The sequence below is a fragment of the Carlito syrichta genome, unplaced genomic scaffold (assembly GCF_000164805.1).
Source record: "Carlito syrichta isolate Samal-C Ts95f unplaced genomic scaffold, Tarsius_syrichta-2.0.1 Scaffold315782, whole genome shotgun sequence".
In the NCBI taxonomy this organism is placed as follows: Eukaryota; Metazoa; Chordata; class Mammalia; order Primates; family Tarsiidae; genus Carlito; species Carlito syrichta.
The window spans coordinates 89,368-106,247 of NW_007259878.1; the positions used below are offsets into that span (position 1 = coordinate 89,368).

At 40.9% G+C, this 16,880-nt stretch overlaps 2 protein-coding genes across 2 annotated transcripts in view; one reads left to right on the forward strand and one right to left on the reverse strand.

Moving 5' to 3' along the window:
• Positions 1-16,880, forward strand: part of NBEAL1 (neurobeachin like 1) — a 211,707-nt gene that overhangs the window by 18,636 nt on the left and 176,191 nt on the right. The window contains exon 4 of the mRNA XM_008073238.2: positions 9,718-9,809. Coding sequence (XP_008071429.2) covers positions 9,718-9,809 — 92 coding nt within the window. The remainder of the gene's footprint in view (positions 1-9,717; positions 9,810-16,880) is intronic.
• Positions 7,203-7,472, reverse strand: LOC110594502 (40S ribosomal protein S27-like). Its single transcript, XM_021706559.1, has one exon. It carries the CDS (start codon positions 7,464-7,466, stop codon positions 7,218-7,220), a length of 249 nt encoding a protein of 82 aa, XP_021562234.1. The 5' UTR covers positions 7,467-7,472; the 3' UTR covers positions 7,203-7,217.

Below are 16,880 nucleotides of genomic sequence, written 5' to 3' on the forward strand. Positions count from 1 at the left end.
CTTTTTGAGTTGGAGTCTCACTCTGTCACCCAGACTGGAGTGCAGTAGCCGCTCCCGGCCACCGCAGCCTCGCCTGCTGGGCTCCGGCGATCCTTCCGCCTCAGCCTTCCGAGTAGCTGGAATTACAGGCGCGCGCTACCACGACCGGCTAATTTTTTGATTTATTGTAGAGATGAGGTCTCGCCAAGTTGCCCAGGCGGGTCTCGAACCCGCGGGCTCAGGCAATCCACTCATCTCAGCCTCCCAAAGGCGCGGGATTACAGGCTGAGCCACCGAGCCCGGCTATGTTTATTGTTTTAAGCTGCTAAATTTTAGAATATATATACATATATATATATATATATATATTTTTTTTTTTTTTTTTTTTGAGTTGGTGTCTCACTCTGTCACCCACCACTCCTGGACATCGCAACCTCTACCTGCTGGGCTCAGGCAATCCTTCCACCTCAGCCTTCCAGGTAGCCGGAATTACAGGAACGCACTACCATGCCCAGCTGATTTTTTGATTTATTGTAGAGATGAGGTCTCGCCAAATTGTCCGGGCAGGTCTTGAACCCGCGGGCTCAGGCAATCCACTCACCTGAGCCTCCCAAAGGCGCGGGATTACAGGCTGAGCCACCGAGCCCGGCTGAGAATATTTTATTATGGAGGAGTAGATAAGATCTATCCACCTAAGAAGATAAGATCAAAATAGACCTAAAGGAAGAGTGGAGGAACTTGTAGCTTTTAAATGTGAAAATTCTCAAATTTATTGTATTTATTTTCATACTTGCTGCAGGAAATAGACATAGTTGAATATCAGAAGGTTGGTATGTATTAAGAAATGGGTTTAAATGTAATAAGTTACTATCCATTATATAACATCTTGAGAGGAGTGGCATAAATAGCCTGTATCTGGATATATTTTTTCTTGTTGTTTTTGCGTCGAAGTCTCAATCCCTTGCCCAGGCTGGAATGCAGTGGCACAATCACGGCCACTGCAGCCTTACTTGCTGGGCTCAGGTGATCCTTCTGCCTCAACCTTCCAAGTAGCTGGAACCACAGGCATGGACCACCACACCTGGCTAATTTTTTAGACTTACTTTAGAGATGAGCTCTCGCCAAGTTGCCCAGGTTAGTCTTGAACCCCTGATCTCGACAGTCTTCTCGCCTTTGCCTTCCAAAGTGCTGGGATTACAGGTGTAAACAACCATGCCTGGCCTCTTGATATACCTTTAATTGAGAATCTGGAAGCAGAATCAAGAGTAAATAAATAGCTTTTCCTCTTGCAAATCTTTCTAGTAGTTGTGATATCGAGGAAATTGTAAGGTTTTTATAGAAACTACTCATAATGAAATACTGGATCTAGGAAATGATGATTAGTAGTTTCTAGAGTCAGAAAAAGAGATAACCAGATATTATGTACCTTCTAAAGGACATATAATACCTATGAGGTATTTTTTTTTTTTTTTTGCTAAACAATTGACTCTGAATTTAACCCTTTGGACTTGGATGTCCCCCTGAGGGGACATTGTAAATCTAGCAAACCACTTGGATGTCCCTCTCAGGGTACATAAAGAGGTTGCTGGTGATTATACAGGACAAACTTTGTGAGCACAAATTTCTCAAAAGTGTATGTTTTCTTGAGTTTTCCATTCAAATTGTGTGAAAAAGCAGATAAAGTGATGTAATATGTGCAGAGATAATACATTAAAATCAGCTAACTTTATGTAGAGAATGTGTGAAGTGCTTTCACAGTGGTGCTGACAAGTTCCCAGTGTAGCAGGATACCACATGTTTACTGGCAGATATTACACTAGTATTGTCCTAGCAGAACAGCTACTAAGGATGAAATGTCATCTTCCTGGTACAATCAAGGTCAACCAAAAGGGAAAATCAGCACAAATCAAAAATCCAAAGTTTTTTTTTCTTTTAATTATATGAGGTATACTTCAGGGTTTGGTATACAAATGTTCATTATGCAGGTACCCTTGTTTATAAAGTGTGCACCTCCTCCCCTGGCAGTTTTTCACTATTGCCAGTCCCGCAACCACCTTCCCCTGGCAGTTTCCCACTACTGCCAATCCCTTACAGTATTATAATAGTTGCTCAAGGTCCACTTATGAGTGAGAACATGTGAAAAAATCCAAAATTTTTAACAAAAAAAACAGTAGCGTATAGGAAAAATAATCTTATGCGTCTTGTGTAGAAGTACAAAAAGATTATTGCAATTTTTAGCTCTTGGGATTATGCAGGAATGAAATCTACCACAAGGATATTACGTGGTGGAAATATTGTATGTCAAGAAGCCTGAAATGATTCTAAATTATATTGCAAGTATAAGTGGTGTGGATTGTGTGGATCAGTATGCTTCCACATCTACATATTGTTTTTCTGTGAAAAATCTTTAAAATGACGGAGGAAATGATTCTTCCGGGGACTAGAAATATGTGTAACTACTATATACTGTACCGATCATAAAAAAAAAAGAAAAAGAAAAAGAAAAACAATGTCCCATGTGAAATTTGTTAAGCCTCTTCTGATCAATCATTTGAGAAGTGGTTTTCATGAATTATGAGTATATCCTTCTACATCGTCTTTAAACAACAGACTGGACAATAAATTGCATATTATTAATGTAAGAGGAAGAAAACGAGACTGCATTGTCTGCTCAAGTAGAGAAACATGAGGTGGAAGATGTTAAACAAATTACTATTGCAACATGTATCAGTGAACCTGCAGTGCATTTCAGTCACTGTGTCACACATTACCACATGTTACAAAAATAAAGATCTGAAATTTTGATTTTTTGCTATAAATAAGTTCCTCAGTGTCCAAAATTTCATTATACTCCAAATATTATTACAATAAAATAATTGGTTCCAATGCTATGCTATTTAATAATATGAAGTGATTCATTTCTCACAATTTCATTAAAAAAAGTGCAGTCAAGTTTGCTGGTAGGTGATCCATGAGATGTCTCCGAGGGCAGAGGGTTCATTAAACCTCTAGATCTATATATTTTTAAGATTCAGAGGACCAAAGAATACGTTATATTCTACAAGGATATGCAGCCAGCGAAATCCCTTAATGTGAGAAATTCTAGTCTGCAAGTGACCCAGTGTCCCCAACATATTAGGAGGGAAAGAGATGTAATGTAAACTTATGGGGTTTGAAAAGACTTAAAAGATACATCAACCAATTGCTATACACAAGGGGACCCCCCCAAAACCTGGAATTTATTTATAAAAATTGTATATTTATTCCTGCTGGAATTTTTGGGTCCCTCCTCATGTGGACTTTATTTGGATCCTGTTCTGATCAAGCTGTTGAAAAGAAAGACAGTTTTGGGTGAATTAGGAACCTTTGAACACAGATGTTAAGACACTGCTAGCCGGGCTCAGTGGCTCAGCCTGTAATCCCGCGCCTTTGGGAGGCTCAGGTGAGTGGATTGCCTGAGCCCGCGGGCTTGAGACCCGCCTGGGCAGTGAGACCTCATCTCTACAATAAATCAAAAAATCAGCCGGGCGTGGTAGCGCATGCCTGTAATTCTGGCTACTTGGAAGGCTGAGGCGGAAGGATCACCGGAGCCCAGCAGGTAGAGGCTGCGGTGGCTGGGAGCGGCCACTGCACTCCAGTCTGGGTGACAGAGTGAGACTCCAATTAAAAAAAAAAAAAAAGACAGTGCTAATTTATTTTAGATGTGATGAGGCAGTCATATTCCTAAAAGATCTTTTAGGGATAAATTCAGAAATATTTGTGGATGAGATAATATATCAAGATTGCTTCAAAATAATGTAATTGACAATAGGATATAGATGAAAGAAAATTGTTCATGATTTGATGATTGTTGAAGCCAAGACATTATACCATTGTCTACTTTTATGTGTGTTTGAAATTTTATTTAATTAAATGTTCTTTAGAAAAAGTAGAATTTAATGAAATAATATACATAATGGAAAGGAGCATCCAAATGAAAAGTTGATTCTTTGATAAGACTAATGAACTTGGGAAGAAAAGGCTTGTGGTTATATGTGTATGTTTGAGAAATTATGTAGTATATGCCTCTCTACGTACTTTGTTTATGCCTCTCTTTTTCTCTTGAACAAAATGAGCATTTTGAGGACAAGATTGTATTTTATTTGTCTTTATATTCATGGCATCTAGCATGACCCCTGGTTAGTACATGGTTGGCATGTACTTGCTAGATGTTTTCTATAGATGCTAGGTACTATCAGAAAAACTTGAGGGCTGACTTCAAAAACTAGTCACCATTAATGATAATATTTCTATGGGAAATATCTTTTGGCAGGGTGTTAGAAAATATATTATGAATATAATTGACTTAAATTAACTTTTTATTTATTTTTATCTTTTTTTTTTTTTTTTTGAATTGGAGTCTCACTCTGTCGTCCAGACTGGAGTGCAGTGTCTCCTCCCGGCGACTGTAGCCTCGACCTGCTGGGCTCCTGTGATCCTTCCACCTCAGCCTTCCGAGTAACTGGAATTGCAGGCGTGCACTACCACACCTGGCTAATTTTTTGATTTATTGTAGAAATGAAGTCGCACCAAGTTGCCCAGGCAGGTCTCGAACCTACGGACTCAGGCAATCCATTCACCTCAGCCTCCCAAGGCGTGGGTTTACAGGCCGAGCCACCAAGCCCAGCCGATGACTTAAATTAGCTTTTTTTTTTTTTTTTTTTAGTTGGAGTCTCACTCTGTCACCCAGATTGGAGTGCAGTGGCCGCTCCTACTGGGCTCCTGCGTTCCTTCCGCCTCAGCCTTCCAAGTAGCTGGAATTACAGGCATGTGCTACCACGCCCGGCTGATTTTTTGATTTATTGTATAGATGAGGTTTTGCCAAGTTGCCCATGCGGGTCTCAAACCCACGGTCTCAGGCAATCCACTCACCTCAGCCTCCCAAAAGCGCGGGATTACAGGCTGAGCCACCGAGCCCGGCTTAAATTAACTTTTAAAATTAATTCATATGTAAGTTGAGAGCTGCCCTACATGTGATTGAAATATGTATAAAAGTTTATCATTTTAAAACTTCAGTGATTACTGTAATCCAAATATTGTTGTATGGCAGAAATTACGTGTTCCCCCTGTTCTTAATGTGAAATTACATGGGTTCTTTTGTTTCATTATCCTTACTTAAATCATTGTAGTGTAGTGAAAAGAACACCTATTGGATTCATGTATCCTTCCTTTTTTTTTTTTTTGAGTCAGTGTCTCACTCTGTCTCTCAGGCTGGAGTGCAGTGGCATGCTCACAGCTACTGCAGTCTTGACTTGTTGGGCTAAGGTGATCCTTTTGCCTCAGCCTCCCAAGTAGCTGGGACTACAGGCATGTACCACCATGCCTGGCTAATTTTTATGATTTATTGTAGAGACAAGGTCTTGCCAAGTTTCCCAGGCTGGTCTCAAACCACTGGTCTCAGGCAATCTTCTTGGCTTGACCTCCCAAAGTCCTGGAATTCTAGGCATGAGCCACCATGCCCGATCTTATCTTTACATTTTAATTCTAGCATTATCAATTACTAGCTGTATAACTCTGAGCAAATTATTTATATATATATATAATTTATTTTTAAAAATTTTTTAATAGGATTTTTTTTTTTTTGAGTTGGAGTCTCACTCTATCCCCCAGGCTGGAGTGCAGTGTCTCACATGCTCATGGCCACCTCAGCGTCAATCCTCTGGGCTCCGGCAATCCTTCCGCCTCAGCCTTCCAAGTAGCTGGAACTACAGGGTGTGCTACCATGCCCGGCTAATTTTTTGATTTATTGTAGAGATGTGGTCTTGCCACGTTGCCCAGACTGGTCTTAAGCCTGTGGGCTCAGGCAATTTCCTCACCTCGGCCTCCCAAAATACTGGGGTTACAGGCTTGACCCACTGCACTTGGCCAAATTACATATTTTTAAGAGTTCCTTTTCTAGCCTGTAAAATGAGGAAAGCCAAATCTTTTCTGGATAGTTATAAGGAGTAAATGGGATGATGTGGGGTTAAAAAAATATTTTAGGGTGGTATTCTTTTTTCATTTATATTTTAGATTCAGGTACACATGCATGCTTGTTACATGGACGTATTGTGTAGTGGTGGGATTGGATCTTAGGTGGCCTGTTCCCCAGATAGTGAACATTGTACCCAATAGGTAATTTCTGAAGCCTAACCCAGGATGATGTGTTTTTTAAAATGCTTGCTGTACATCTTAGCACATAATGGATGCCTAAAAAATTGTAAGTGCTTTACTTCTTAGTAAATGAAACGTTTCCAAATTTAAGTACCATTTTTTTCTTATATCTGCTCAGTTTTCCAGGAGAACCACGTGCTTGCCAAGCACTTGGTAGCCTGACCTTTAGAATTTGAACCAGATACTATAAAGTTCCTAAATAAAATATGAAGAGAAGTGCATTAATTCTTTATAGTATTGTGTGACTCTTTTGTGTCTTTTACCAAGAAGTAACTCTTCTGTATTAGAAAGAAAGGATAAGGAAATCTCCAGCTACACGTATTTCTGGAGTTCTATCCTGCATGGATAAATGAATGACATACTAGTTGGAAATGTAAAAAGCAACTAAGAAAGCCCTTGAGAAAATTTCTTGCAAGAGAAAATATTTCTGTATTCTCATTTTTCAGTGATGATATAGATAGTGGTAGCTTAAAAGCTGATTTTGGAAAAAATATATATATATATTTTGAGTTTGAGTTTCACTTTGTCGCCTAGACTGGAGTGCAGTAGCACACTCATGGTTACCACAGCCTTGACCTGCTGGGTTCATGTTATCCTTCCACTTCAACCTTCCAAGTAGGTGGAACTACGCGTGCACACCACCACATCCAGCCAGTTTTTTTATTTATTGCAGAGATGAGGTCTCGCCATGTTGCCTAGGCTGGTCTTGAACCCTTGGGCTCAGGCAATCCTCTTGCCTCAGCCTTCCAAAGTGCTGGGATTACAGACATGAGTGACTACATCCAGCTGGAGCAGTATATTATTAATAGAAAAAACAACTACACAAAAGGTTAGCAGTCCCTGCATATTCTGGGAACATTCTTTTGGATTTTCACTTGTAGTATAATCTTTTATTTTAGGCAAATAAGCTGTTTGAGTTCCCTTTATCCAAGAACAGTGCTTAATCAATGATATTTATTGACTAAGTAACAGCTTTCTTTCTTTCTTTTTTATATCCAAAATGTGTTTATTGGGATGGTTTCCCATTCGTCTTGACTGGGGTGCTTTTAGTGCTGCTTCCTCCTGAAGGAGCATCCTTCTGTGAGCCTCGCTTTTCCTCCTGTAGGCTGACAGAGGACAGTGGGGCAGCCAACACACAAAACTACTGTTTGTGCATGGCTGAAGACCGTGGTGATTTTATAGCATCCTGGGCATTTCACGTCCATGAAGTAGGAGTTGGGGCTCTGCACCAGGCGCTTCTTCTTGTGTTTCCACTTCTCTGGAGAGGGATGAAGGAGGTCCTTTGTGAGAGGCATGTTCTCATGAGTAGGTCGTCACCACCGGAAAGGACTAAGTAACAGATTTCTAAATCACATGTTGAAATTTGACTGGCATAAAGAAATGTTGAGGAGGCATAGGCATGAAATTGAGCATCATTTTTAGGATAAATTGTTTGTTTGAGACATAGGATCATGCTCTGTCACCCATACTGGTCTTGAACTCCTGCCTCAGCTTCTCAAAGCCCCGGGATTATAGGCTTGAGCCACCATGACTGTTTATCCATTAACTTGTTGATAGAATTTTTGTTTGTTTCCAGCTTTGGGCTATTAAAAATAAAGTTTCTATAAACATTTTTGAAGAAATATTTTGTGGATATATGTTTTCTTTTCTCTGGGAGAGGAATGGCTGGGCCATGTGATATTTGTATGTTTAAAAGAAATTGGCAAACTATTTTCCAAGTGATGATACCGTCTTATATTCCCACCAGTAATATGTGAGAGTTATGGTTACTTCACACCTTCACTGATGTGATATGATCAGTCTTTTTACTTTTAGCTTTTCTAGTGGGTATATAGTTGTAGTCTACTTGGTTTTAATTTGCATTTTCCTGGATAGCTAATGATATTGAGCATAATATATCTTCTTTTTAACCATTTGCGTATCCCCTTTTGTGAAATGTTAAAGCCATTTGCCCTTTTTTTTTTTTTTTTTTTTTTTAGTTGGAGTCTCACTCTATCACCCAGACTGGCGTGCAGTGGCCGCTCCCGGCCACCGCAGCCTCGACCTGCTGGGCTCCGGCGATCCTTCCGCCTCAGCCTTCCAAGTAGCCGGAATTACAGGCATGCGCTACCACGCCCGGCTGATTTTTTGATTTGTTGTAGAGATGAGGTCTCGCTGCCCAGGCGGGTCTAGAACCCACGGGCTCAGGCAATCCACTCACCTCAGCCTCCCAAAGGCGCGGGATTACAGGCTGAGCCACCGGAGCTCGGCTCATTTGCCCATTTTTAAGATTGAATTGTCCTTTTGTTATTGATTTGTAGGAAATCTTTAACTGTTTTTTTCCTTTTAAGTTGAAGTCTCACTCTGTTGCCCAGGCTGGAGTGCAGTGGCACACTCACGACCACTGCAGCCTCGAGCTGCTGGGCTCAGACAATCCTGCCTCCACCTTCTAAGTAGCGGGAACCACAGGCGTGTGCCACAACGCCCATCTAATATTTATTTATTTATTAGAGAGACGCGGTCTTGCTGAATTGCCCAGTCTGGTCTCGAGTTTCTGTTCTTAGGCAGGCCTCTTGCCTCTGCCTCCCAAAGTGCTGGGATTACAGGGGTGAGCCACTGTGCCTAGCCTTGTAGGAGATCTTTATATATATATCTTTTTTTTTTTGAATAGGAATCTCTGTTGGCCAAGGTGGAGTGCCTGCTCACGGCTACTGCTGCCTTGACCTGCTATGCTCAGGTGCTCCTTCTGCTTCAACCTTGAAGTAGCTGGGGCTATAGACATGCACCACCGTGCCTGGCCAATTTTTTGATTTGCTGTAGAGATGACATCTCGTGGAGTTGCCTAGGCTGGTCTCGAACCCCTGTTCTCAGGCATTCCTCTCACCTCGGCCTCCTGGAGTGCTGGGATTACAGGCATAAACCACTGTGCCACTCAGGAGATCTTTATATTCTTGATATAAGTCTGATATTATTTTCAGCCATTGTAAAGCTTATCTTTCCATTTTCTTAATGGTGTTTTTTGATGAGTAGAAGTTTTTAATTTTAGTTAACAATCTTTGTTGTTTTTTTTTTTCTTTTTTGGTTCATGATTTTTGTGTCTCAGGTAAGAAACCTCTGTTTGTCCCCGGGTAGCTAATTCTATATTTTCTTTTGGAAAATTTGGTTTCAGTTTTTATGTTTATGTTAATGATCCATTTTCAATTTGATTTTTTTTGTGCATTTTACATTTCCCATTAACTGAACTAGGAGCATGTCTGAGATGCCCCAGGAACAGCCAAGAGACCAGTGTAGTACAGGGTTACAGTAGTTAGGGTTATGTGATATGGGAGGGCAGATTATTTAGAACCTTATAGGGCATTGCTAAAATTTTAGTTCTTTGAATGACGTGGGAAGCCATTTGAGAGTTCACTATACTCAGTACACATTTTAAAGTAGCACATACGTATTCCTGACTATTGCTTAGAAATTTTATATTATTTCTTCTTCAGATATCCGCTTGGTAGGTGTGAAAGCATTTTTTTTTTCCTGGTAGTTATTCTTAATATTGTAATGGTATTCTTATTTCAGAAAGATCCTGATTACCTGAAGCTGTGGTTGGACAATTTTGTTTCTAGCTATGAACAGTTCTTAGATGTTGATTTTGAAAAGCTGCCTACCAGGTATGTGGAAACACTAATTTCTTACTCTTGGATGAATTTGTTCATTTTTGGCACAAATATTTTATTGATGACATATTACAAGGATGGCAGTTATATTATGCTCTAAATAGTCCTGCATGAATTCCTGTTCTCATAGCAGACATTGCTAATTGATCATAGCAGTCTTTCTTGATGTTATTAGACCTGGCTTCAAGACCCTGTTCTCTCCTTTGGTAAGACACTACCAACTGGATGTCCTGCATTTAATTTCATTGCTGAGACTAACTACTGGATCCCACAAGCCAAGGACAGAGTCTTGAGAATTACCTTCAATTCAGATATCAGCCAAAAGTCTCAGGGACCACCCACAGTTCTGACCAACTGGCTATTAATTCAGAATTCTCCCTGCCTCATCTTAGGTTCAGAAACTCACTACACTAACTCAGACTCACTGAAAGTACTACACTTATAGTTACAGCTTTATTATAATACAGCTTTATTATAAACAGGGCAAGGTCTGGAAGGGTCCTGGATACAGGACTTTCATGACCTCTCCCCTGGAGTCAGGGTGCATTGCTTTTTCTGAACATTAGTGTATTCACTAATCAAGAAGCTTTGGGTGTCCAGAGTTTTACTGAGTTCTTATTATGTCATGGACCATGTCATTGAGTTCAGTCTCCAGTCCCTCTGTCTTCTTAGGAAGATGGGGATGGGGGTGAGACTGAAAGTTTCAACCCTTTAATTAATGCTTAGTTTTTCTGATGAAACTCTCTATTGAAACTATCTAAGGCCCCACCATGAGTCACTTTATTTGTATAGACTCAGATGTAGTCTAAAGGGGCTTGTTATGAACAATAAAACACTCCATCACTCAGAAAAATCCAAGGGTTTGTGAAGCTCCGTGCTAGGAAACTGGGAAAAAGATCAGATATGTATTTTTTATAATTTATTTTTTATTATACCATAGTCTTGTGAGTTGAAATTTATTTTTATTCTTGGTCTTAGAGTAGGGCCTTAGAAAACATCTTTAGAGGAGGTGAACTGTTTAGATTTTTTAAAAACTAGATTTAAAAATAGTACAAACTTTTTTTCCATTCTTCTACCCATCACCATTCCCCTCCACACCATTTCCCAGGCCTATTTCTCAGATAAAATTTTTCCTATATTTTAAGCTATCTTGAAAGCCTAGAATAATAACTCTTATTAGGTAAGAGAGGCTGGCTATGGTAAAAGTAGGAAAAATGAGGAGAAGCATTTAGGCACAAAAGGAGCACCTGCAACAGATATGTGCTGAGGGAAAAAGGAAGGAACAGATGGTGGTTGATGATGAGAAAGAACATCTGGAGAGTTAAAAATCTGCAAGGGCAAGGCACAGTGACTCACGCCTGTAATTCCAGTACTTTGGGAGATAGAGGCGGGAGGATTGCTTGAACCAAGGAGTTCAAGACCAACCTGGGCAACATAGCAAGACCTCGTCTCTACAAAAATAAAGATAAAAAATTGAGCTGAGCTCGGTGGCTCAGCCTGTAATCCCGCACCTTTGGGAGGCTGAGGTGAGTGGATTGCCTGAGCCCGCGGGTTCGAGACCCGCCTGGGCAACTTGGCGAGACCTCATCTCTACAATAAATCAAAAATGAGCTGGGCGTGGTAGCGCGCGCCTGTAGTTCCAGCTACTTGGAAGGCTGAGGCGGAAGGATCGCCGGAGCTCAGCAGGTCGAGGCTGCGGTGGCTGGGAGCGGCCACTGCACTCTAGTCTGGGCGACAGAGTGAGATTCCAACTCAAAAAAAAAAAATTTAAAAAAATAAAAAATTAGCCAGGCATGGTGGTGCATGCCTGTAGTCCCTGTTACTTGGGAGGCTGAGGTGGAAGGGTCACCTGAGCCCAGGAAGTTGAGGCTGCAGTAAGCTGTGATCATGCCTCTGCATTCCACCCTGGGCAACAGAGTGTGACGCTAGCTCAAAAAAAAAGAAAAATCTCACGGAAGAAAGTGTTTGCAGATTGGGGATGGAGGTAGGCAATCAGAAGGTAGGTACAGGAGATTTGAATCTGGAGAATCAAATGGACCAGATTGGGAAGTGCCAGGCATGCAGAACTAATAGACTTGATTTTTTTGTTATGGGAGATGAGTGCTGCTGAAAAATGTTCTGTGCAGAGTGTCATGATCAAGTTTGGCTTTAAAAAGTAGCTTTGGTGGCACTGTAGATATTGGATTGTAGAGGAATGAGACTGAAGGCAGGAAGGCCAGTTAAGGGGTAATTCTGATAATCCAGATAAGTCACTAAAGTGTTATAGCCTGACTTGGTTCTTATGCCCACTGCACAGAAAAGCTGATAAAATGATAATAGTTGTTGCCATAGTGAAAGGGTTTAATAAATGCAAGGCTTCTGAGTAGGACAGGAGACATTTCTCAACTCTACCTCCAGGAGAATTTTAGTTAGGGTTAAGAAATAATTTGGCTGGAAGGGGGCTAGGGAGTGGGCACTGCTGATTGGTTGGGGATAAAGTCATAAGGAGTGTCAGAACCGTGTATACCCAGAGCCAGTTATTGGGAAGAGGTCTCTGGACCGTCGGGGTCAGCTTCTTGGGATATGTCCCAGGTCTGGGTAGGGTCTTGAGTCTATTAGATTGCAAAGTCTGAAACACATTTCAAATACCATTCTTAGATTTTACAGTAGATGACATTTATAAGGCAAGTCCCCCAACCATTGGATACTGACCCTTGGGCAGTTAGCCATTATAAAGGTAGTTTAGGAGGAAGGTATGTGGGAGGTAGAGTCCCTGGAGATGTAGAGCTGTTTGGGCAAAGGGCTCATCAAAATTCAGGATGCCGAACCAGGCTCGGTGGCTCAGCCTGTAATCCCGCGCCTTTGGGAGGCTGAGGTGAGTGAATTGCCTGAGCCCGCGGGTTCGAGACATGCCTGGGCAGCGAGACCTCATTTCTACAATAAATCAAAAAATCAGCCGAGCGTGGTAGCGCGTGCCTGTAATTCCGGCTACTCAGAAGGCTGAGGTGGAAGGATCGCCGGAGCCCAACAGGTCGAGGCTGCGGAGGCCGAGAGCGGCCACTGCACTCCAGTCTGGGTGACAGAGTGAGACTCCAACTCAAAAAACAAAACAAAACAAAACAAAAATTCAGTATGCCATCAAGGAGCTCTGTGCCATGTCAGGCTCGTTGTTTAGGGGTAGATATGTTTGCCAACCTCATGGGCAACTTTCCCCATCTCCAGTGGTCAGAACATGAAGATCATTTATTGTTCTCTATTTAGGTGACTGTGCAAATAATCATGCAAGGAGGAGAGCAAATGTACAAACAATAGATTTTTATTAATTTCTACCAAAACTGCAGCTGTGCAAATAATCATGCAAGGAGGAGAGCAAATGTACAAACAATAGATTTTTATTAATTTCTACCAAAACTGCAGGACTTGGGTCTCTTCTATGGCTTTTACCCTGTGGCCATGTATTAATTTTATGTAGATGGTTTCAAGAGTGTTAGACCAAGATATTGAACTAAAGAAAGGATGTGGTTATGCAAAGAAAGGACAAGTACTTCGTTATTTATAAATTTACAATTTCAGATTTTTTCCCCATAAGAATATTATCTGTGGTAGGTTTATAAAGGTTGAAAAATATTAAATCTTGGACTTGCCTCAAAATAAGATTATGTATTATTAATTTCTAATAAAAGAATATTCTTGTAATTTGTGCTTAGAAACACTTTCATTTGAATAATTTACAGCTGACTTTGAATCATAGACCTGCCAGGTTCAGTGGCTTAAGCCTGTAGTCCGAGCACTTTGGGAGGCGGAGGCGAGAGGATTGCCTGAGCTCAAGGGTTCGAGACCAGCCTGAGCAACATGGCGAGACCACATCTTTACAATAAATAAAAAAATTAGCTGGGCGTGGTGGCACATGCCTGTGGTTCCAACTACTTGGAAGGCTGAGGGGGAAGGATCGTCTGAGCCCAGCAGGTCGAGGTTGCAGTATCTGTGAGCATGATCCTGCACTCCAGCCGGCTCACCTCAGCCTCAACCTTCTGGGCTCAGACGATCCTTCCCCTCAGCCTTCCAAGTAGCCGGAATTACAGGCATGCGCTACCACGCCCGGCTGATTTTTTGATTTATTGAAGAGATGAGGTCTCGCTGCCCAGGTGGGTCTCGAACCCGCTGGCTCAGGCAATCCACTTACCTCAGCCTCCCAAAGGCGCGGGATTACAGACTGAGGCATCAAGCCCGGCTTGCTTTGTTTTTTATGTAGTTTATTTAAAATTGTGTTTCATATCTTTTCCAATGACCTGAATCCATTAATTTAATTTTACTAATAGAAAGCATTCAAGTGCATAAGACATTGTATAAAATTAGTCAAATCACCTTAAAGGTAAGAAACACATGGATAATTCTCGTTTAAAGTAAACAGACTTCACAGAATTCACATTTAAAGGCAACTTTTACAATTTAAAGTCTTGAACTTTAAGCTAGGCTTTTTCCTGTGTTAAATACAGACAATCATTGACAACTGTTTATAGTAGACATTCAGTAGCCAGACAGAGTTTAATAGATTTCTGGAGTTTGGGAAATTGCAGCAAAAGGAGCATAGAATTTTACACAGTTTAGTCTTAGAGATGGGAAAATGATTCCAAATTCTTGAATGCTCATAGCATTAGGAACATGGCCAAAAATTTCAACTTTATCTATAAGGCGTGTTCCAACCAAATCCCAATTTTATAATGAGAATTTTTAAAAAATTCTTTTAGAAGCTAATGTTTTCGACTGTCTGGTTATTTATTAAAAACCATGTACAAGTAGAGAATAGAATGATCAAGGACAAAGGGAAATACTCTTTAAGTAAATAGAATAAAATATTGGGAAACCTAATTTTTTCTTTCTTGTTGACATAAGTTTGTGGATAAGTGAGGAATAATAGTTTAACTTAGTCTTTTAAATTATTTATATTTAAATAGTTTTTTTGAGATTATTCTGGATTTTGTAAAAGTCTGTTAGCTCTTTAGCAGGAGAAAAATATATGTAGATATGAGAGCTTTGCTGGTAGTACATATAAATAGGAGAAAATGAAAGAATCCAGCCAGGTATGGTGGCTCATGCCTTTAATCCCAGCACTTTGGGAGGCAGATGCAAGAGAATTGCCTGAGCCCACTGGTTTGATACCAGCTTGGGTAATTTGGTGAGACTACGTGTCTACAATAAATTTAAAAATGAGCCGGGCATGCTGGCGCATGCTTGTAGTTCCATCTACTTGGAAGGTTGAGGTGGAAGGATCGCCTGAGCCCAGCAGGTCGAGGTTGAGGTGGCCATGAGTGTGCCATTGCACTCCATTCTGGGCGACAGAGTGAGATTCCAACTCAAAAATGAAAAAGAATTAAAAGCTACAAGTGGCGTCCAAACCAAAATGAAGTGTTTGTAACTTGGCTATAAAATTTGACATTCTTTGTAGCCAGGCTCGGTGGCTCAGCCTGTAATCCCGCACCTTTGGGAGGCTGAGGTGAGTGGATTGCCTGAGCCTGCGGGTTCAAGACCCTCCTGGGCAACTTGGCGAGACCTCATCTCTACAATAAATCAAAAAAAATCAGCCGGGCGTGGTAGCACATGCCTGTAATTCCGGCTACTTGGAAGGCTGAGGCGGAAGGATTGCCGGAGCCCAGCAGGTCGAGGCTGCGGTGGCCGGGAGCGGCCACTGCACTCCAGTCTGGGCGACAGAGTGAGACTCCAACTCAAAAAAAAAAAAAAATTTGACATTCTTTGTAATACGATTTTTTTGGGGAGCTGTGGGGTGGGAAGACAGCATCTTGCTATGTTGCCTATGCTGTAGTGCAGTGACTCACAGCAGGCTTAAACTTCTGGGCTCAAGAGACGTTCTTGCCTCAGCCTTCCGAGTAGCTAGGACTACAGGTATGCACCACCACACCTGGCTAAATTTTTTATTTATTATTTTTAGATATGGGATCTTGCTATGTTGCCTAGGCTGGTCTCAGACTTCTTAGCTTTGAGCAATCTGCCCGCCTCAGCCTCCCAAAGTGCTGGATAATAGGCATGAGCCACCACATGGGGCGGAATTTGACCATTTTTCTTAGTAGGGATAGGGAAATTAGAATGCAGTGATTTATGAAAAAATTCTTAGGCTTTAGTGATAGTATGTTTTAAATATATTACTTTTTTATAGTACGTTATATATTTCACTGCTGAAAATGCAAGTTGATCTTCTGGTTTCATAGCCCTGTGAAAAAAGGCAGATGCTATTAAAATTTTATAGATTAAGGAACTTCAGAGTTCTTTTTTTTCATAAGCTACAGATATTTATTGTTCACAGTTCTGAAGGTTAGGAAGTCCAAGATCAAGGCATCAGCAGATTCTGTGTCTGGTGAGGACTTGTGCTCTACTTCTTGCTGTATTCTTACATGTCAGAAAGGGCATATGCTGTGTCCTCACTTGCGGAAGGAATAAGGCAGCTCCCTTCAACCTCTTCATGATGTCCCTCATGACTTAATAGCTTCCCAAAGGGCCCATCTCTTAATACTGTTCCATTGAGAGTTAGCTTTCAGTATGTGAATTTTGAGGGAGCATGAACATTTGAAGGAACTCCACAGCAGACTCACAGCCAAAGCTCTGCCATTCCTTAGAAGTAGACATGTAGTTGCCTACAGAAGCACTCAGATATTTTCTCATTCATGTTTAAAATTTTGTTTATTTTGTATCTTTTATTAAACTATTAAAAGAAATATGAAACATAGCACATCCTTTTTGTATAATTACTTTGATATTTAGGTGAACTCTCGAATGTTGGGCTTTTGCTATCTTTCTCCTTAGGTCAATATCTCTCTTAGGTCAGTATCTTCAGATTTTCCACAAGTCTTTTGGACTTGCCAGAACATTTTCTGTCTCTCGTTCCTCTATAAATAACCTCCTCTTCAGGGTCCCTCCACTGCAGTGCTTTCTGTGGCAGCACGGGAACTGTGCTCATTCATGTTAGCAACAGTATGGTATAAAAATCTCTTCAAGCATTCTATACTGATGAGAGAAGTTGTAGTTGTAGTATTCTGTTTCTTAGATAGTTTGGCATAGATTTTTTTTTTTTTT

Coding starts and splice junctions, on each gene's coding strand:
- LOC110594502 (XM_021706559.1), bottom strand. CDS start 7,466: ATGCCTCTCACAAAGGACCTCCTTCATCCCTCTCCAGAGAAGTGGAAA.